The sequence below is a fragment of the Maylandia zebra genome, linkage group LG7 (genome assembly GCF_041146795.1).
Source record: "Maylandia zebra isolate NMK-2024a linkage group LG7, Mzebra_GT3a, whole genome shotgun sequence".
NCBI lineage: Eukaryota > Metazoa > Chordata > Actinopteri > Cichliformes > Cichlidae > Maylandia > Maylandia zebra.
In genome coordinates, this window is record NC_135173.1 from 44,113,242 (window position 1) to 44,135,666 (window position 22,425).

The 22,425-nt window shown below is 41.2% G+C and overlaps 3 protein-coding genes across 9 annotated transcripts in view; 1 reads left to right on the forward strand and 2 right to left on the reverse strand.

Annotated features, from left to right (window-relative positions):
- The window catches only part of mrrf (mitochondrial ribosome recycling factor), a 26,768-nt gene extending 13,891 nt beyond the window's left edge, over positions 1-12,877 (reverse strand). Inside the window, exons 1-3 of one of the 2 annotated variants that reach the window (XM_076886433.1) lie at positions 12,859-12,877; positions 7,753-7,929; positions 7,465-7,617 (exon numbers count right to left, since the gene is read on the reverse strand). In XM_076886433.1, the coding sequence (XP_076742548.1) occupies positions 7,465-7,617; positions 7,753-7,927 (328 nt within the window). In that variant the 5' untranslated portion in view covers positions 7,928-7,929; positions 12,859-12,877. Of the gene's footprint in view, positions 1-7,464; positions 7,618-7,752; positions 7,930-12,386; positions 12,578-12,858 lie in introns of those variants that run through there. The other variant, XM_004538223.5, reaches the window with a different exon arrangement.
- Positions 12,620-22,425, forward strand: part of rbm18 (RNA binding motif protein 18) — a 15,694-nt gene continuing 5,888 nt past the window's right edge. Inside the window, exons 1-4 of one of the 5 annotated variants that reach the window (XR_013099494.1) lie at positions 12,620-12,842; positions 13,813-13,926; positions 18,408-18,534; positions 19,323-19,409. Coding sequence is in view for 4 of the 5 variants with exons in the window: in XM_004538218.2 (XP_004538275.1) it covers positions 13,820-13,926; positions 18,408-18,534; positions 19,323-19,409 (321 nt within the window). In the remaining variant the exon portion in view is untranslated. Of the gene's footprint in view, positions 12,843-12,872; positions 13,010-13,812; positions 13,927-18,407; positions 18,535-19,322; positions 19,410-22,425 lie in introns of those variants that run through there. The other 4 variants (XM_004538218.2, XM_004538215.3, XM_012916808.3 and 1 more) reach the window with 4 other exon arrangements.
- The window catches only part of morn5 (MORN repeat containing 5), a 43,905-nt gene continuing 38,442 nt past the window's right edge, over positions 16,963-22,425 (reverse strand). Inside the window, exon 5 of one of the 2 annotated variants that reach the window (XM_076886435.1) lies at positions 16,963-17,235. In XM_076886435.1, coding sequence (XP_076742550.1) covers positions 17,177-17,235 — 59 coding nt within the window. In that variant the 3' untranslated portion in view covers positions 16,963-17,176. The remainder of the gene's footprint in view (positions 17,236-22,425) is intronic. The other variant, XM_004538221.2, reaches the window with a different exon arrangement.

A 22,425-nucleotide genomic window follows, 5' to 3' on the forward strand; every position in this document is an offset into this window, starting at 1 on the left:
AGCACTGTAGCTGGACATGTTTTAATAACTCATTTCTACGCACACATGCATTCATATTCACATGCATGCTTATGGCTGTCCTCTTTTCAAAACAGTAACCTAATTATCGCCTCTCTGTGACGCATTTAGAGGAAAGCTGTAAATTGTAGCTTTAAAATCAGGTGAAAGCAAATCAAAAAAAAAAAAAAAAAAAAAAGCAGCAGTTACCACCACGAAACAGCCCAGTTGATTACTAACAGAACAGTAACTGTATTTCTGGTTAAAGCCAGGTTAATCATTCATTCTTGCTTCACAGATGGAGGGAAATCTATCTTTAATCACTCCATAAATCAGAAAATACTTTCAAGAGCCATAAAAAAAAAAATCAAGTCTTTTACAAACAAAGTAAAATTTGTCTCTTAAAGATATATTATCAAATGGTTTCTGTAAAAGCCTTCAAAATATAAACAGAGAGGAAAATAAGAGTTTGTTAGCGCTCCTAAATTGGAAGATTTCAAGCTATGAGTATGAAAAAAGATCTCTTTTTGATCGGGTCTTCTAAAATCCTGTACTGTAACATTCGATTTGTCAATTTTAAACCAGCATTTGTATTGCAGTGATTTGCACATTTGCTTAACAAGTGAATGATTCCCAGTCTGATCCATGGAGGAGGCAAACAACGCCTTTGGGCTTGTCTCAGGAGATAAAAGAAAATCTACCAAATCAAACATGCGGAGCGATGCTACGGCGACTACTTACGAGTAACAAAGCAGCTGCAAGTAGCTTTATATCACTTTAAAAATCAATCAGAGGCTTTTTTTCATTACAACCTTTCTGAAAATATATGTATGATAATACAGATGGAGTATTTTATCATTAGATATTAACTACTCTGGAAGAACGACCAAAAGACCAGTTTTGGTCCCAAATGTGTATTTTGGAGCTTAAGCTATGGAAGCAAAATAGCTCAAATTGAAAAATAAAAATGGTCTGACTATAGAGTTTCACCCTGTGTGTTAACACCAGCACTGGCACATAGTTAATATGGTAAATGGTAAATGGCCTGTATTTGTATAGCGCTTTTCTAGTCCCTAAGGACCCCAAAGCGCTTTACACAACCTGTCATCCACCCATTCACACACACATTCACACACTGGTGATGGCAAGCTACAATGTAGCCACAGCCACCCTGGGGCACACTGACAGATAATAAGATGTTGCTATGGTGTAATGGAATAGATGTGGGGAAAAATCATTTAGTCCTTTGGACAGATTAACAGATAGACAGAGGAACGTGCAATAGCACAGTAAAAAAATATTCATTTTGAGACCACTGTCAGACTCTTAAAAGTTTCCATGATCTATTGTCTCCCCTCTTTGTCAACACTGAACGAAACTAATGCATGTTTGCCAACACAAGCTGACTTCTGTCCCTCCCTCCCTCTCTGCATCCACCCACTCCTCTCCATCCTCCATCTGGCTAACCTCAGACGCGCTTGTTTCCTTCTTCTCCACCTCTGCCTTACATCACTCCCTCCCGGCTCACCCGGTGGGGGGCTGCGCTAGTGGTGTGTGATTGTGGAAATGTGAGGTGAACCGAAGGTGAGCCAGTGGTGTAGTTTTCTCTAAAAGATCAATTTATCATATGATTTCAAGGGTTAAAAGAGAGAGACATATCCAATCAAAAAGTAAGATACAGCTGCAAGGAATTAAAAATAAAAGGTTGGTATGATGTGATAACATGGATATCAGCTGACACGCTGCCTACTTTGCTGCCAATTATACAGTCTCCCTTTTTTTACTTTGCTCATGCCCATATCTCTGCCTGTCTGACTTTGTTACCTGCACCTTCACAACGAGCACCAGCACATCTGCAAGTACTTTAAGCAGGCAGGCCGGCAGACAGTCGGTCATTGCTACAAAGATGGATGGTGAGAGGGGGTGGCAGCTGGTTGAGATATCGGATGAAATTTGGCTAAAATGCTCTTTATTTTTTAAACACGTTGAGTTTTTAACGATACCAAAAACAGATTTTAAGCTGTATGCTGCGTCTGGGTGTTGGTGTAATCAGGATACGTACCACATTAATTTGCACTTTTTCCCTCTGCGTCTTGTCATGTCAAATTCTCCTTTTAAAAAGGTGCTGTAAAAATTTATATCAGTTCCCATCTCCTTCGCCTATCTCAGCGAGTGTTTGTCTGAACCGTTGCAAACTTGCTGGCTGTAATGTCGTTCACCCGAGTAAGCCCAGTGCTCAGTTTGAGGTTGTTTGGATGAGCAGTTCTCGCCTTTTGGTAGTTCTCCCTTTCCTGGAGTGACTGCTGCCTGCTCCAGTCAGTTTTTTGAGGAAAGGGGTACTGTGCAAAAGTCTTGAGCCACCTCTCATGGCTTTATATTTTGCTTCCAAGAAGCCAGACTTTATTGTAATTCTTATAAAAGTGATCTTGATCAATAGTTCTCATTTTCTTTGAACAATGACTCATTTTCAGTCCAGTCTTTGCACCCCATTTTTTTGTAATTATTTAAGTCACTTAACACTGTCCTAAGAATCGTTCAAGGATGAACGCCCAACCTAACAAAACACCAATTTTAAATGCACTTTTTTGCTGAAATGAAATTTGCACCAATTTATATTTTTGCACCAACGAGGTGATTACCAAAGAGTTACTAACTGAAAACCTGTCATATATTGGCATGGAGCGCTGTGCAGTGTATGCCAAATTACAGTAGAACAGGAATGAATCCATTCTTAGCAACAGTTCTTAATGGGATGCAAATCCAAGTGGAAATTTTTCAAATTATCATCAGTATGTATGAAGGAGATCAAGACTAGGCTACAACAGTGAGTGTTTACAGGCATCTATAAAATACAGTGGAGTCTCTGTCATCTTCTGATTGACAGTGGTTCATTTTTCACCATAACGATGATTCCAAGCATGCTTTCACTGCAGTAAAAGCACATCTGCACAGAAAACACACTGGAACACTGAGTCATGGATTGCCTCCCCAGAGTTCAGACCTCAATATTACTGAAGCAGCTTGGGGTCGCATTGACAGAGAACATAATAAAAGGCAGCCAACAACCAAAGAAGAGCTCTGAATGTCCTACAAGTAGCCTGGAGAACTATTCCTGAGGACTACATAAAGACATTCTTAGAAAGTGTGACTCAGAGAGTTCAGGCTGTGTTGAAGAATAAAGATGATTACATCAAATACTGACTTTCAAACTTGTACAAACTGACTTTGGATTTGCAAGTCTCCAATTTTCCTAGCAAATTAACAAAACGAGGGGCGGCTTAAAACTTCTGAACAATAGTGTAAATGGTTTTTGTTTCACATAACAGCAAAGCTGTGGAGTAATAATACTGCATCTGTGTGTGCTGACCGGTGTTCTCGTTTACACGTGAAAAGCTTTACTTCTGCTCAGATTGTTGAGGACAAAATGTTGCACTGATTTGAATCCAATGAAAGGCAGCACTATGATTTTGTGTAAGTGCTCTGACCTGTGCCCGGTTGTGTCTGATTATAAGTGTCCTTGTTAGAAGAAATTTACAAATATAGGTGCTGTCGAGAAATGCCAACAGCACAAAAAGGGCGATTACCAACATAACCATTTTCTGACGCGCTACAAACACTAAATATGTTGGATTAGTGCTTCTTTTTTTTTTTTGCGCTGTCCTAAATCATACATCGGCTTCTTAGTCATGAAAACTTTGAGACCTCCAGTCCAAACCTAAACTAAACTAAACTCTGGGGTTTTCCTGCATATAAAATTCTGTTCTATTGGCCTTCTTCCAAAAGAAAATCACCAGGGCTGTGATAAATTAATACTTCAGACGTTTCTTTTTAAAGTGGTTTTATTTTATTTACTCCAGGATAAATATGCTTTTCTTTATCAAATGGCCAGGGGTAAAAGGAAAATGTATATAGCTCTGTTAAGTAAGACTCATTACCGTATGTGGACTGATGTGCTTTTGTGTGTAGTCTCAGCACAGAGCCGCGTTTTCAGCCAGGAAAAACTCGGTAAACCTAATTCTAAAGTTTCCCTAAAACCAAGTCTTCACCCTCAAACAGGCTTTTGAAGGAGTGTGAAAAAAAGGAGGCAGGCCAAAACACTCTTTTACAAAAACCTGTAAAAATTTCATAAATCTGACGTCCAAAACCAGTTCTCACAAAGACAGCTGGACATGTTTTTATTCAGTTTAATTTCTGCAGATCCACGCTCCGAACCAGCTCAATCACACACACACATGCATCCAATGAGTGCATCCTCATAGCCGTGCTCTTTCCAAAACGGTAATTTAATGATTTCCTACATGTGATGTGAGCAGCGGGTGTCCACATGCATTGCAGCTTGGGCGGATTACAATTACCGCAATGAGAGTATATGCTGATTAAAAGCTTAAGAAATGGCGATATCCATGTTTCAGCTTGTTGTTTTTACCCGTCTGCGAGAAACAAGAATGTGAAGTCTACTTTAAACAATGTTTTCTTGGACACAGCGCTAGTTTCCAAGTCACATTACCCATCTGCGATGACCATGAGATGGTGGGCGTAGCACTGATCTCCCTCTCTCTGCATTTATCTGTCTGACTTTCTGCTACGTGTTTGCTGCACACATAAGTACAGACTCATGGCAACAAACAGCAGTACATACAGTCATACACTCACTCTCATAAGTTTAATGAGAGCCAGATGAGAGGTTCATGAACAACACACACACATACGCTCGGACAGCTGACGTCATCCCATTCCACCATCTCATCTCTGCTGTCAACTCTAAGTCCTGCTGCCTCCCTGGATTACTGTCCAGCTGGACAGAGGAGAGGGGGATGAATGGACCAGAGGAAAGGAGCGAGGGATATATAGATTAGGGGGAGGGGACACAGGAAGGATGACAGAACAGAGGGATGGATGCAAAAAAACGGTAGAAAGGACTGGAAAAAGAGGAAGCGATGAAGGGAACTTTTAACTGAAACGTGTTATAAAATTGTAAAAAGGTGGTTTAAAAATTTCTTATGTGGTCTTATCTAGTCAAAAGACAAAGTATGAAGCTGAGAAGCACTGGAAAATTATAAGACAAAAGTAATAGAGGCAGGGCTCCACACAGAAAATGACTCAGAGCAAAAATCAATTGAGTGATAACCGGATTAGAAAAAAGAAAAGTTGGGAATGTGAAAAGCAAAGCTGGACACTGAAGGGTTCATGATATTGTATGTGTCTTCATTCTGTGTAAAAAAAAAAAGAAAAAAAGGAATATTACACTAAAAGCAAATCAGATACGTGTGCGGAAGAAAAGTGGAACAAATTCAAAGTAATTTCAGTTTGAAGTCCGATTCAGGCAGCTGCCTCGTCCCCGGGGAGCTTCCATTACACACCCCACCTCTGACTCCCCGAGCACGCCCCCATTTATTAAAATGCAGAGAGGAAAAAAAAAAAGAAAAAGGCTGTGACCTGGATGTACTTGGGGAAACAGGGGCCAAGGCGGGGTCAAGGTAACATCAAATAGGGATCTCTTTATGCTAAGCCTTTTGGCGCCGTGTCCGAGAAAGACTTTGATTCCAAAAGTTTTAAAAACGTTAAGAAAAAGCCCCCCTGTTAACTACAGTGCACGCTGTGCACACTATATTTGGACAGTTACCCATTTTTTCCCTCCAGTATGTTAATTCTGAAACGAAATAATGGATACCACATTAAATGTCTTCCTCTGGCATTAATATAACCCCTAAAAACTCATCTGTCTTCATCATAAATACATATTTTCCTTTAAAGATGTGAACAAGAGCAAGTTTTCACATTTTAGGATGAAAATTAGCCCCAACCCCACCTCTCAAAAACATGCAGCTCACCTAAACACTCTAAGGTTTCAGCTGTAATTCGAGCAGGTTTGCAGAAATCTGAAAAGAACTAAGTGGGAGACGTAATTCTTTTAACAGCTTAGGAGCACAAAAGTAAATGGAAAGATGCCCGTGAAGGAAAACAATAATAATAAATGCTTAGAATCATTTACACCATTACCAGCATGATGTCTATCGACTTCTCCAAGGCTTTAACTGTTTATCGTCATCGTCTTTTAGATTCTCTCTTTCTCTCTCGTTCAATTTTAATGGATCGTTTACTACAAAGTTTGATCAGAATTGATTGAAGACCTTTCAAACTATCGGGTTTACAGACAGAATGTCAAAAACATAACCTCCCTGGTGGTGGTAAAGATGAGCAGAGGTTTCTCCAACATCATCTGCAGTACATAATATCATCAAAAGACTCTCTGTATGGTGACATCATCAAAAATTTATATTGGCCGCCTGTGATCTCCAAGCTCTCAGGCAATGTGGATTAAAGACTGATATGATTCTGTCTTTGAAATCACTGCATGGGCTCAGGAACATTTCAGAAACCACCGTGTGTGAACACCGTTCACCGTGATGGCCACAAATACAGGTTAAAGCTCTGTCAGACGAAGCCACACGTGAACGCGATCCAGGAATGCTGCCATCTTCTCTGTTCGGCAAAGTGGAAAACTGTTCTGTTGTCAGATGAATAAAAATGTGAAATTCTATTTGGAAAATATGGACACTGGACTACACAGGAGAGGGACCGTCCAGCTTATTATAAGTACTCAGTTTAAAAGCCAGCATCTCAGATGGTGCATTAAAGCCTACAGAACTGGCAGCGTGTACATCTGGAAAGGTACCATCAACGCTCAATGGTTTTAGAGCAACATGTGCTTCAATTCAGACATCATATCTCAACCAGTCAGTAGCTCGGCTTTGTAGCAGAAGGGTGCGGTGCTGAACAGGCCTGCTGGCATTTCAGACCTTTGACCAGCTGAAAATGAAAAATATGACAAAAAAGACCTAGGACTGCTTAGCTAGAAACTCATAGCAGACACAAATGGGACAACATTCCTCTCCCAAAAGTCCAGCAGCTGGACTCCTCAGTCCCCAGATGCTTAGAGACTGTTGTTAAAAGAAGAGAGGATGCAATGCAGTTTAAAGCTTTTATGAGACTTGTTGCTGCAACCACATCTCAAATTCAAAATAAGACAATAATTTTCTTAAAATGTTAGATTTCCTCAGTTGAAATAGTTGATATTATCTATGTTCTATTTTAAAATGTTGTTTCTGCATTTTGCTTCCATTCACATTTCACACAGAATCCACAGGCCTTTGTGGAAGATTCCTCTTTGTGATATCCTTGTTATGTGAGGCACTGGTGAGCTTTTCTGTGCATGAACAAAAGCTGGACGAGCACACAGGTAAAGTTTAGCTGCCACGTGTTTAACTGTCTTAATGTTTTCAGTCTGGACTGTACGTACATGAAGTGATGTCTGAACGTTTCTTTTAACTTTAGAGGTAATGCTTTCATGCTTCATCTGCCTTGTTGGTAACCCTTTGTTCTCTGCTTTGAACTTTGTACTAAAACAAGAGGAATGAAAGGCACAGTCCAAAAAAGAAAGAAAGAAAAGTACGATAAGCTCACTACCTGGCGAGGTTCGGATGCTGAGGTTTCGTGTGAAGTCATCTTTGAGCGAATCGAGAACAGTGGTCATGTCCTCCTTCACTTCATCCAGACTGATGATGTCTTCCACCAGAGATGAATTAATGTTCACCTTCCCTGACTGGCCCTTTGCCTTGGCTTTGAAGATTAAACGAGAGAAAGAAGGAAAAAACCGAGGGAAGAGTGGAGACTTATCTAGATAAATAACATCACATTTGTGCCAGCAGAGTCATGGAAGTTGTACAAGTTAACTTCAGAAATCTCCTCACTGACCTTTGGCCTTTTTGGTGGCGTAGAGCCTGATGCAAACAGCAGGAGCAGGGTGGTGGAAAGCGTCAGGAGCCAGAAGAGGCCTAAGGCTGACTCTGGATGTGAGCGGAGACCTGACATGTCGCAGCAGGGGCTGACACAGGAGAGGCCGCAGCAAGCTCAGATGATTCAAAGCCATAACTGTTGACACCGGAAAGGGGGGGGGGGAGGGAGAGTTTAAATTAACAAAACATTTTAAAGTAGATAAATGCCATACAGCTGAGTTTGGAAGGGCAACATGTGATTACATTCGACAGAGCTACAATTCAATCAGAAAAGCAGTTGAAAGCACAGCTGGTAATATTAATCAAAATGAGGTAATAGCTCATATCAGCCAGCAGGAGGTAGGCCTTCATCTTCTTCTAACAGTACGGCACCGTAGTCTGTGTGCACCTCAGTAAATGCATGATAATTTCTGACAGAAGTGCAACTAAATCAAAATGAATGCAACCTACTAATCTGTCATCTGCTACATTTGCTTTGTAGCATTTCTGTTACGGTCTCCATAAATTATTAAAGCATTCAAATCAAATAAAAGGGATTGACTTGCAGATGAATGATCAATATTTGCTCTTTTGTAAGTAAATGAAACCTGTTATTAAGTGAGAGCACATAATGACATCATAAACTGTTTGCTTGATAAACAGCTGATCTGATCTAATTTTTTTCCAAAGTTCTGTAACTAATTTTTTTCCCTGTGAGGTTTATAAGTGATCTTTTACTCTGTTTCTGACTGTGAACATGCTGTTATGTTACACTATCCGATAGAGGTTTTTTCAGTCCCTTTGCCACGGTTGTGTAAATTCAAGTACCTAGCCGTGCAGATTGTCTTTACAAATGTTCACTCTAAAGAGCTCGAGCGTGGTGCTGTAAAAGGGTGCCGCTGTTTCAAAAAGTCACTTTGTGAAAGTTCTTCCCTTGTAGATATTCCACAATCAGCCCTGAGTGGACTGATATTATTGCAAAATAGAAGCTTTTAAATACCACAGCAACACAGCCAAGGAAGCACGGTGCTGTCGCCTCACAGCAAGAAGATCCTGGGTTTGAATCCAGCTGGGGCCTTTGTTGCATGTTCTTCCTGTGTCTGCACACAGTCCAAAGATGCGCATGGGGTTAGGTTGCTAGGTGATTCTAAACTGGTCGCAGGTGCGAAGGTGAATGGTCTTGATAACTGTTCATACCTCCTCTGGTATTAACATCAGCACAAAAACTGTGTGCTTAAAGTGTCATGGAGTGGGTTTGTGTAGGTGGCCAACTACGTTTACCTTTATAGTGTAACTAAGTCTTTCTTTTTCCCCACTCTGTGCAAACGTTGTAAACCTGCCAGGGACTGCAGATGAAAATCAGCCAGTGTAACTAAAGCACATTTACACGAGTCTCGGTGTGCATGTTAATGTGCACGATCCCCTTAGAACATAATAAAAAAAAGAAATAAACTCTTTTCATGAATAATCATGTGCGTGTTTGGGTTGTGAAACAGAGATAAAAGCCTATGAATAAGAAATTCTTGAGAGCAGCTCAAAAATTACTCATCAACTGATCTAAATAAATAAAAGTTTATTATTTTTCTGGTATTCCAAAAAAAATGAATCCTTTCCACCTGAATTACAGCCCATGCATTTGACCAGAGTTTCTCTCGAAGTAGAACACAGACGGTTGGTTCTTATAAATCCATCCACACGTCACTGTTTTTGTGAAGCTTTCAACAGTCAGCTCTACCACCTACATTACATTCAGTTACACTCATACACTTAAAAACATGCCATTTCTCATAAATCTGTGGGATAAAGCTAACCATTATCTCAGCCCACGCGCACTCGTCTGGGCATTCCTGAGGGAGGAACCTCCTATTCAAAAAACCCCCCAAAACACAACAATATGACAGCAGGCCCTGCCTTTCAATGGACAAATCACACCCCACCTCACAAATAGGCTCTTGACTGTGAACTGTGTCACTGACCCACGGTGTGCACACACAAGTGCAGAAAAACACGGAGATATTTAAGCCCCCCAGACACAAACAAGACTCTAAAGCCTGTCTTTCACAGTCAGTGGTTGTGAACAGCGTGCGGTGCACTGCTGCCCGCCTGACATCTTCTATTGTGCCTCGTGTATTTATAACTGCGACCTGTGAGGGGAAACACACCGTCTGAACAGTCTTAATACCCGAATTGAACATTTTAAGTCAAAGGCTGTGTCACAGTAAGCTTTAAACAAGCCACTGGGTGTGGTTTGTCTCCAACCAGACATGACACTGACCTCACTGTTCGCCATTATACCTCCAGCTACCACTAATCCCCCGGAGTCAATCCAACGCTCACTCCAGATATTAACCAACATCCAAACTCATTCCTTTGGCAATATTTAGGCTACACAGTACACCACCACCTCCAGTACAAGCCCAAAACAGGCATCCACGGCCGGCAGGTTTCCCAGCAAGTATGATGCGACACGCCACAATGTGGCAGAGACGATAGGCCGAGATGCGGGACGGTGACAGATCTCTTTAAGAAGCCAGCCGAGCAGAAAGAGTGAGGCACAGGTGTTCAGTGGGATACTGTAGCCTCACGTCCTGTAGATTTCACACACACGGCAGCAGCTGCAGACACACCCTGTGTCTTCCAGCAGCAGAAACCAGCTGGTGAACCCGCATGCTCTCTCTCCTTTCGCTCTGCAGCCTGAGCAGCGAACAACACAGCAGAGTATCTGATGATGTTCTGCGTGGCTCTGCCTCCTCAAACAAGATGTTCATGCTGGGAGCGAAACAAATTATTTTCTTCTCATTAAAAACCATTGAGCGCACCTGGTTTAGTGTGTAATGAATTCCTAAACTTTCCTCAAATGTTCTTTTTTGTCTAATACCAAAAATGCAAAAGATCCCCAAATTTTAGAAGCAGGCACCAGACAATACTTCACATTGTTACAGGCTTGAGGATGCCATCAATTCAAACTAATCATTTCATCACATAGTAGCACTGCAGTTCGACTGATATAACAATCAATCAGCATAATGTGTTGATGAATATGTTTTTACCACAGCATAATGTAGAAATGGAGACTCATTTCTTGTGACCAAGTCTTAGTACCCAGTGTTGAAAGGTGCAGCTGGAGTAGAGAAAAGGTTCTCTGGCAGAGCTTTACTCAACGAAGCAAAAGTGCTACTATTGCTAAAGTGGTTTTTTTTCTTGTTTTTTTTTTAAACCATCATAGTACAAAAACAGGAGTGGCACACAGCTGTTTATTTTGGGTGATTGAATGCGTGACTAAACCTTCTTGTCTTTACACTCTGTGCGCGATTAAAATAAGGTTTGATATCTTGCCACACTGTCTCATGTTGTGAATTTAATATTGAAAAAAGTCCCAAATTTTGAAAAAAAAAGTCACGAAGAATGTTATATCTGTGATAATGAACACAATTTATACAGCAACAATTCATAATTCAGCTTTGTCACACATCATATTTAAATGACATGGCTTTACAATTAGACAAAGGCACGTGTCTCATCCCTGCTTCCCCCACACACTCTGTCTACAGAGAAAAAGAGTAAATATCCAGTCAGCAGAAGTTCTCTGGTTGAACTGTCTCTGGAGGCCAGAGAAAAATGGTCAGACTGCTTCAAGGTGACAGGAAGATAATAATAACTCTAATAGCTACTAGTTACGACCAAGGTATAGACAACAGCATCACTGAGTGCACAACGCGCCGAACACTGTGGGTTACAGGAGCAGAAGACCACACTGGGTGCCATTCCTGTCTGCTAAGAACAGGAGAGCGAGGCTATAATAAACGCGATCTCTCCAAAATTAGACAACAGAAGACTGGAAGATGAGTCTTGATTTCTGCTGCAGCAAGCATCCATCCTGCCTCAAATCAGCAATGATGATGCAACCCATGGCACAGTTTCAAATAGCTCAAATAACACCAGAACGCACTGGTTTCTTGAAAATGACAGTGGGTTTACTGGACTCAAATGGCCCCCAATCCAATACAGGTAAGATGAACCTAATATCCAGTGAGTCTAAATATGTAAAAACAGGAACTATTGCTTATGTACGTGTTTTAATGGACCTTTTCACAGACTTCCTGTTACCCAGCTGGGTATGAAAGTGATAATTTTGTAGTTTTTCCGACTATAAGAGGACAAACTAGAGCAACATGACACAGCATCACCTAGTTTTACTGACACCAACAGTAAATTCACAATTAATCAAATCAAACACACAAATCAATAAGAAACGTGCGCCCCAGCCATCTATGGGGCACATCACATGCGCAACTTAACATGACGTTAAAAATTCATATGTTTTTATATTACTGTGGACTCGCTCCTGCATACAGCACCAGAACGATTCGGTGCAAATTTCACAGCAGTTACAGCAGTTGGGAGCTATCATACAAGCCCATGCACATTTAGGTTAACCAACTGTACGACTCTATAGCTGAGGGGTTGAGAAGGTCAGTAAGACTTCTCTCCATTCTTACAGGGGGCAAACTGAACCAAAGTGAACTGTGTTCAGCACAGTGCTACCCTTAATTTCAACAACAACCCAGCAAAATAAAAGCCTCAACTGTAAAGTGCACCAGAACACACACTTACTTCAAAAAGTCTTCACAGAAGCGTGTCAGCCTGGGCAACAACCATCGGGGAAAACGCGTTTGACATCTATTTCGTCATCACCACGAGACTGTATGTTATGGCCACCTGGTAGATGTTCGATATCCGTACAGGTTACACTGACTGGGCGGGGTTACCGACTAAGAGGACACTGGAAGCGTTGTAGGAGAATGATATAGGCGATACCAAACAGTAACCGAGTGCTCCCATAGGACTGCGCATGCTCAAACAAACTACGTCATCACCCCGCGCCTTTGTTGTCAGACGGTAGCGAGGTATCGTCAGAGCTAGCTCGCCTAGTCTCTAATATAGAACGAAAACAGTTTAGGAAATGATTAATTTGACGTTTTGACGCACCAGAATCATCCCGAAGGTGGGATCAGTGGTAAATCAATTCGAAGAATTCGCCAGCGAAGAGGAAGTTTGACAAACAACGAGGTAAACGGAAACTCACTTAGCTAACTGCTGCAATCCACTGCTCTTCTATAACGAAGTGACTGAGAGCTCATCTTCATCACATATGTTACCACCTGCATAACCGTGTCTGGTTTAACTCTACCCGGGCGGATCTATCCGAAGAAGTTCCGGAGTTAAGGAGTAGAATTGTACAGTTTGTTAAACTAAGATTATTTGCTTAGCTTTTCCCAGATGTGGAGTCGGAGTTTTGCTTTTTCAGATGTTTTCAGGAACTATGTGTTTATTTGACAGTGCGAGGAAGTAACCCACACTACGTCGTTTCCTGATTCTGTTTCCTGATTAAGTTAAAACCCCTGTTATGAATACATACATCGGCACAACCTTTGCGCACATATTGCACACAACTGCTTTAAATTTTAATTGAATGAAATTAACTGAGTTAGATTAGAAAATCCCTAAAATTCACTGTTTAATTGGACACTTTTCAGAGATTAGATCATTGGCGTGGTAGTGGCTATGTCGTAGAAAGCATGTTGGTGGTGAAACTGCCAAGCAGAAGGAAGAAAAAGGTTCGTGGATGTAGGGAAGGAGGACAAGGAGGGTTGTTGTGACAGAGGAGGATGCTTGGGATAGTGTCAGATGAAGGAAGATGATCAACTGTGGCGTCCAATAAAGGGCAGCTGAAAGGCAAAGTTTTGAGACTCTTTATTATTTATGTGCAGTTAATGTGGAAGCTGTTTATCTGACGCTTTACTTTTTTGACCTTTCCTGGATTTTTCCTTCAATGAGGGTATAATTAGCTGAATATCTGTATTTGGTTGAGCGTGCAGATGCCCAATAGGTGTCCAGGTCTTCTCTGGTAGGTTCCTTCATGTTCCAGAGATTTCCAGAGGCAAACGCCCAGCTGTTGAGTGTCTGAGCTCCTCAGCTCCATGCAAATTCATACTTGCGATAATCAAAAACTCTGCCTTTTGCTTCTTTTATCCCACAGATTCCACATGTCATCGGCAGCAGAGACAGTCGAAAATGCCTCTATTATTTCAGAGAGCACGGCCCATGATGGAAACCGCTTGTGGATAGGAAACATTGATCCCAAAATCACAGAGTGAGTAAAAAAAAAGTCAGCTTCTGCTTTAACGCAAGCTCATATTTCATCTTCATTGATCCACCAGATATCACTTTAGATAGTGTAAATTATCTACAACACTTTAATCCGTTAGTAATGATTACAGGGATCTGAGCTCATAGTCAAAGAGCCACTGGGATTACAATAGAGCTGTGCCATAGTGAGCATTTTTAGGAGTTAAATGTAACGTTTTCAGCGTCAAATGTGCGAAAGCGCCACTTTAATATGGAGTAACATTTAGTGATGGCTTTTAGTGGGTGATCTGTGGTCACTGTAATAGATGGTATGAAACTGAGGCATTGGTTTGTACCTTCTACCCCATAGAAAGGCAATGTATTGTGTGTCCGTATATGATTGATTAACTGTGTGTGTAGAGTGTGTGTGTGTGTCACAAGCTGAGACTGAGCAGACAGGGCTGGGTGTGTGAAAGAGAGGCAGTGAAGCGCGGAGACCTGCTCGGCTAAGGAGCAGCCATCATTCCTCAATCACCTGCCCTGTTTACTGTTTCTGTGTCAACCTGGAGCTCTGTGTGTGTGTGTGTGTGTGTGTGTGTGTGTGTGTGTGTGTGTGTGTGTGTGTGTGTGTGTGTGTGTGAGATGTTTGGGTGGCAGCTGGTAGAGGCTTTGACACCCAGAAGAGTCTTGACAGAGCATCACATGCAAATCCTTTTTGTTCCTCCTTCTTTGTGTTTGCTGCTGAATGCTAAAGACATCCCTGCATATGCTGTGATGAAGAGGAGGTAGTTTTTTGGGGTGAGGGGTGTGTTTGTACGCCTGTGGGGGCTGCTGGAGAATGTACGGGCAGCAGCTCTGGTGGGCGTCTAGACAGGCGTTTCCTTCCCCTTTCCCTGCTCTGCTCTGCTTCTTCTTAAATGGCCCTCTACTTCTCAGTATGGAGGGAAAACAAGAGAAATGCTCAAGGCCCCCGTTGCTGATTGGGAAGATTAATTAGCTCCGGGATAGCACGCAGTACCCCCTGTGTTTGTCTGGGTGAGCCAAACTCCCTGCAGATGCAAGGTGCTGATGCCACAAGGAAAAGTGATTGAACTGAAACAAACTGTTCTCAGCATTTAAAATCAATACAACTTTAAACTGCCCCCAATCTTAATTTATATCATTTTATTACAAAAGATGACATGAGTAATTTATTCTGTGAGGGTGAAATTTTATTTCTTTGAGCTTGGATCATTTGAAAATACAAAAGTGTGCAAAAGTCTTAAGCCCCACTTGATTTCTTTATATTTTGCTTCCAGTGATACACACTTTGTCTTTTTTTAAGCAGTAGTTCTCCAGGCTTTCTGAAGGTCTTTGAATGATTTTTTTTTTTTTTTAGATTGCACCCATCTTCAGTCCAGTCCTTGTACCTGGTCGTCCCAAAGGAATGTTTTTTGTTTGTTATGACACTTAACACTCACCTATGAAAAGTTTTAAAAAGGCACCTAACAAACTAGATGAACCAATGTTGTGTCTACACATAACACACAACTTAGAAATGAACCAATTTTAATGTGTATCTTTAGGTATATTGTGACTAGCAGCCTGTCACAAAAGTATATAGTTTGTTCCAATTTCTGTAGTTGAATCTACACTGCCAAATATAATTGGGTTTGACTTGGAGGAAACAGTATTTTGCAGTAGCAAGGTGATTTCCAAAGAACTATCAGCTGAAAACTTGGCATTTTGATTTTGATCCACAACGCAATACCATCTGGAAAACATTTGAATAGCAGCGGCTTCCCAAAAACACTACCAATGCAGTGAAAGCATACCTGGATAGACAAAGACACAGTTGAACACTGGACTGGCCTCCCCAGAGCGCAGACCTCAACAGTACTGAAGCAGTGTGGGATCATATTTGACAGAGAACAGAACAAAAGGCAGAAACATCCAAAGAGGAGCTTTGACTATCCTTCAGGAAGCCTGGAGAACTATTCCTAAAGACTTCTTGTAAAATTGTTGCATTTTTCAGTGCTGGCGTTTAGGTGAGATTTAGTTCTGTTTCATGTTTTCAGTGCTGTTTTAGGTGGTTCAGGGTAAAACGTTACACTTAATTTGAATACAGTGAAAAGCAGCACTGTGATTTTGTGTGAAGTCCTGTGCACCGTTCTGTTTGATTATAAGCTTCCCTGTTGAGAGAATTATGAAATTTTCCTATGAGTTCATCTCTTACAATGAAGAGAGAAGAATTTATTCCACGCGTGATAATTAAATTGACCTTTTCTGCTTTTCATCCTGTTCAGATATCCATTGGGTTATGGGGAAACTATGATGTTGTTTCCCTTTTAAATTTTCAGTAAAAATCCCACAGTTCCTGTCACAGTGCTAGTTGTCAGTTGCACGCTCTTTTACTCTTTACAACTGCAGATAGCTGCATTGTCAAGCAGTCAAACCCTAGCTCCTCCTCTCCAAATTCTTCCCTTCTGACCTGCACTTTTCTGGACCGAACCTTTTGTCTTATCTTTTTCTGGACTTGACTCACATCCCCCCCTGTCCCTTCCTTCCTCTCCTCTTGTTTCCTAACTCTTGTATCTGTCATACCTGGCTTCTCACCTCCTCTCTTCTTTTGCCTTGTGCTCCTCTTCCTACACCTTTCACCTTGCCATCAATATCCCCTCTCTGAACTTTAGTCTCCGTTTGCTCACCTTTCCCTCCCTTTCCTCCCCCTTCTCTTCCCCTCTTCCTCTGGTGGGTTTTACAGCCCCCAGGAGGAGCTCTCCATTGTGGTTTAGCATCCAATAAGGTTCTTAGTGTGTAACCTCTGTTAAAAATACACATATGCTCAAACGTCTAACTATATAGCTTTTTCAAAGGACGGCATAGTTCACTAGTGCACAGTTTTTGTTTACTGAAGTGTAAACAACAACTTAAGTGTAATCTAGGGCTAGATGAGCCACTGTCACATGGGGAGGCTTGCAGGGTGTTGTCTGGGAAAAGCAGAAACTGTCGTCGGTCTAAAGCCCCCCAGGGAGTCGTAGAAGACATTAGTACAACCTGTAGCTTAGAACCTCGCTTCACTCTGAGAATGCCACATCAAGTCCCTTGCACATACACTGCACACTTGCACATTGACATTTTTCTGGTCTCTCACACACACACAAACCACTTGAGGATTAAAAATAACAGGCTCCTAAACAATAAAAGGCTGAAGCATTAATTTCTCTTTAACAGTTATACAAAACACCTGGGGTCACTCTGAGGCCTGGACAGTCACACAAGGCAATGGCACCAAATCAAGAACACAGGAGGGCGTCTGTTGGACTCTTTTCTTCGAGCGTTTCAGTTTTTTCCCCTGTGACAGAAGACAAGAACATGTAAACAAAAATAAAATCAACGAATTGCTGAAAATGTTTGGCTTCAACTGTTTGTGCATGTGCACGCTCCTTGGGTTGACACAAAATATTAAAGTATACAAATGTGTAACTGTAACCTTTTTTTTTTTTTTTTCGTAAACTGCTGATTGAGTTGGTTTGCAAACAGTTACGGGTGTTGTCGTCTTTCATACAGTGAGGACTGCTAAAAGCCGTTTCTTTGCCTTCACTCAGGAACATGAGGAGTTAATTCTGTGGTGGTTTCAGTGACTAATCAGCAGGGCGATGTGTTGTTTCTTGTTGAGGAGTTTTCACAGTGATTCAAACTTGTTCTTGGACCTCAAACAGTTACTGTAAATGAGTCCATTGACACTCTTAAAAGAAGTCTGCAACAATTTTGCTAATTGATTTCACCATTTCAGTTATTTTTTGAGCCTGACTCACACAGTTGACCCCAGCATCTCGAATGTGTCAGTATATTGGAACTTGGGATGGACACTTTTTCCTATTTTCTTCTTAACGAAATGGAAAAGCACGTGCTGCTCAGTTTGTGTTGAAAACAATCAATCAGCCCCGGGGTATTTACAGTAGTGTAGCAGCGAATCTAGTCTCCAAGTGACCCTGAACTCATTGCTCTTTTCTGTACTGTCAAAAGAAATGTTTTTTTCCCATGGCTGCAAATTGCTGGTTAAACGCGCGCGCACACACACACCTACAATCTCACAAACACTGCATAGCTCTTCAGTGACCACATGTATGCTCATTTGTAGTCCTAAGCAGCGCCGCACAGTCAGTGGAGGTTGTTTGTGCAGATCTCTGTGCTCAGGGGGGATTTTAAGCTTCCTCTGTTTTATTCCCTCATTGTCCTGCTACTGTATCCTCAGCATTGTCTCAGTCAGAGATTTACTGTCACCGGCCTGCCACACCAGCTGGCCTGCTGCTAAAAAGGTGTCAGGGAGAGAAAGCTGTCATTGTCATTAGCCCCACTTGACAGATTTACGGGGGCCAAATACAGCATGGACTGAGACCCTTTTGCAAAATATCAAAGTCATTTTGCCTTCTTATTTCCCATTTTCTGTCTTTACGGAGCAGTCTTTTCTTACACTTTTTTTTTGCTCTCTCTCTCTTTCGCTCTCTCGCTCTCTCTCGACAGGTATCACCTGGTGAAGTTGTTAGAGAAGTTTGGCAAAGTGAAACAGTTTGACTTCCTGTTTCACAAGTCTGGGCCTTTGGAGGGACAGCCACGAGGCTACTGCTTTGTCAACTTTAGCACCAGGGAGGTACGTGCAGCATGTTTATCTGCATATAAATGTCAGTTGTGTTAAAGTTTGTTTGTTTTTTTTAAACCCACAGAATGTGGCTTTGTACACTAGTACGTAAACTCAGATGCATGAAATACCAGATTTATCATTTCTAAAAGTAAATCCTCAGTTGGCAGGAGTAAAACGAGTCATTTCATCAATATAGGAAAAATATTTGAACTTAAAGATCTGATGAGAAACAATCTTCATCCACTATGAGTTGGATGTTTTATGAAAATGACCCAAACTGAGTGTAAAAACGTTCATGAGTCAACCTGAAGCAGTGTGCGTGTGTGTCCTGTTGAAGTGGGCTTTATAGGGAGCAGGTTTAAGCTTCACAGGTTGTTTTGGAGCGTGCTGTGGGATTGAGATAAGCATCTAGTTTCACAGCTAGTGTCTATCAGTGGGATATGAAGCCCTCCCAAAAGGATTATACAGAGGAAGTGTGTGTTTATCTTTCACACTCACACACACTTACATGTAGACACGCTTGGATAAAGAACTGCATTAATATAATTTAGCAACAAAGCCACTTGCACATTTGATTAGATAAAACTGTATTTATTCACACTGCCTCTCATACACACAGCCACACACTCAGACACCTCAGTTATGGCCTTCTGCTGTTATGAGGACTAATGATTTAATCACTCGGATGCAATCATCAAAGCTGATTTTTAATCACGACTTAAAAGCCGCCCCTCTGTCTTTCTCTCTTTTCCTCTTCCTTGTTTTCTCTGTGTTTGTGTTTCTGTGGCTGCATGCAGGAGGCTGAGAGGGCTATCCAGTGTTTAAATGGGAAGCTAGCTTTGTCCAAGAAGTTGGTTGTGCGCTGGGCGCACGCACAGGTGAGGGTAAGTATCACGCTCACTCCCAGCATACAATACTGCTCTGAATGTGGCTGACATTTTGGGTTTAATCTGCAGGTATAGAGACTAAATATAAATATTAGATCTGTGCATTAGAAAAATGTTAGGCTCTCTAATGACCGAAGGGTTGGGAGAAATCACCAAAATATGTGATGGCAGAGGTCAATCTGGCTTAGGGTGAAAGATAAAAATGATCCGCCAGTAGTGGTTTTAATTTTAGTGTTTTTGCTGTCAGAGCCAGTTTACAGAGAGCACAGGGATCCCAGCACAACCAGCATGCCTGTCTGTTAACAATAGAAAGCCTACTGGCGAAGGGTGAAAGGATATCCTGTATAGAGACGAATCACGCCCTACACACACACAAACACATGGTAGAAGGGGGTCAAGGTCAACGCTGCCGCCTTTAAGAGAACACGCTGTGAGATAAATCTGCTCAAAGATTTACCTAATAACAGTTCAATCAACCGTTTCAAGCTAAAGTAGTGGCTGTTTATATTCATGCTTCTACAAGTGTTCATTTAAAAAAAACAAAAAAAACAATTTTTGTGCCACTAATAAAAATGACCTTGAACCACTTAAGTAACAATCTCCCAACATCTTTGCCACTCGCCTTAGCTCACATGCACTTTTTTAGGTGCGGTACTATGAAATCAAACATTTCCTTGCATAACTATTGTCCAGTTATGCAAGTCAGTTATGCAGCTTGCATAACTGCTGCATGTAAAAACACTTCCATGCAAGAAGCATCTCTAGCGTAGGTTATACTAACAGGAGAGCACGGTTAATCTTGTGAATAATTTAGTGTACTGTAGTGAGTGAATATAATCAGCTGAATGGGGTCTGGTTCTGACCCCTTTTTTTTCTTCTTTTTTTTAATAATTAGCAGTACGTGTAGGCTAATATAAATAATTCTCAAACTTAATAATTGTTTTATTCTTTTAAAGCTTAAAATGACATATTAACAGTATTTTTCAGGGTCAAGTTGGGGTCATCTTAGATTCAACAGACCCCAGACTGTAGCGTCAGGTTTGTTAATGTGAGGATTTATATGAATAAACAGGTTTTTGACTCTTTGCCTGCATGGCAGGCATACAGTAAATGCTGGTTCCTCTCAGTAAATACCATTTTCTGTCTATCAGCTCAGGCAGTTAAAACACAGTCTTGGAGAATATTTATCTTGCTGTCCTCTCTGCCGCATACGTGACTAACAGAGTCAGAGAAAGTGCAAGTTTTTTTAGGAATTAGTTTTTTAATTATAATTAAATTGTCAGTGGGTTATAGACTGGGGTTGACCTCGGCTTCCAGCGAATGTTGTTGGTATTCTTAAGCTTTGTTCTGTTAAAGTAAGCTAGATATGCGCAACCCCATTTTTCCACTCTGCTGCAGTGTGTTGATGGACGGTCGTGATCATGTGACCCAGCAAACTGTCCTGCTAGACTTGATTGCTATAATTAAAGTTTCACAACAGGGAGTATCTCCGCCTAGCCTGCAGACATGGATTTGCCTCCCTCCTGGCAGAAATGAATTCACACATCACCATTATCATGACCTTTGTGAAAATAAATTAATATTTCAACCACAGTCATCTTCACATTGTTCATCAATCTTTCTCCCTCATGTTGTAGACTCCCCCACATTTTCTTATTGTGAGTTTTAGGCGAGGAAAAGATTAGAGGTTTAAGCATGACCCATGTCGTATGTTCCAAAAAAGATGGCACCGCAACGCTCAACTTCACCCATCACCTCAGGAGCTTTTTCCTAAGAGGTATCTGATCATTAAACCTCCTTCTAAAGCATGCAATATGTGCGCTTTTCCCCTTTCTTAACCTTTGTTTGATGCATAATTTCAAGGGTTATGTTTCTTATTAGCTACAGAGATTACAAAATGGGGTCAATTGCAGATCACTGCCAATTCCAGTGAAGCCGGTATACTGATATTTCAAGTGGACTAGTCTGTGAAGTGCGAGTCACTAATTTTTGCAGTCCCGTCTTTGTGAGCAATCTTCCACTGATGGAGCCGGCTCAGGTCAAATTAAAAATGAATTACATTTTTGCCAGCCTGTCTTCATTGAGTCCAACCCAGGAGTGATGTGCTGGGATATGTGAGTCACAGACAGGTGGTGTTGAAGTTATCCAATCATCCAGGCTTACATCTTGACTTTATTTAAAGCTTTGAAATGGAGGGAATTACTCTGATGATCATTTATTTAAGGATGTCCACAATCCTCAGATTTCCAAACCTGCAAATGCAACTGTTAAAGATGGCGTATTTTATACCCATACTTATATAAGTAAGCTTATCTATGATGCATGCCACCTTTGGAGATGAAATGATTTGTGTGGCTAAAAGGGTGCAGTGCTAATTTATCAGCTTATCCTAGTGAGCTTAGTTAGCAAGTGCAACACACAAACACACTTATCAGCTTTATGCTTGTGTCAGGGCGCCTGCCGTGACCCTACCTGTAACTGAGTTACCCAGTTGGATGAGTAAAAAAAAATACCCTCACTCGGAGTTGATCTGAGGGTAAACTATTATTTTTTTTAATACCAGGTATGCAAGTTTTCTTTTTAATGCTGCAAAGTGGAGCATTTTAGCATGGGAGTCTTTGGGGTCTCATTCCTTTTTCGAGCCAACCTCAAGTGGTCACGAGAGGAACTACGGTTTTGTACACTTCTTCTTGGCTTTATTTGTTTGTACTCCGTGTTGTGTAATAGGCTTTTACTTTTAAAACAACTTGATATTTTAAAAGTAATCTATTACATTAATGCATCATGTATGCATTAGTTACTCGTTTGAGTTTGTTTGCTTTACCAGAAACAATAAACGGTTTTCATTTAGTTTGTGCGTGTTGATTATTCATCCTGAGCGTGTGAAGTCTTCTTAGTATATTGAGTTTACTTCATGATATTTCCAGCACCTCCTCAACTATTTTACCACCCGGTTGGGTGAACTTGTTACTTGTTAGAAAGTAAAAGTTATTGGTGTCATATTGTAAGGTGA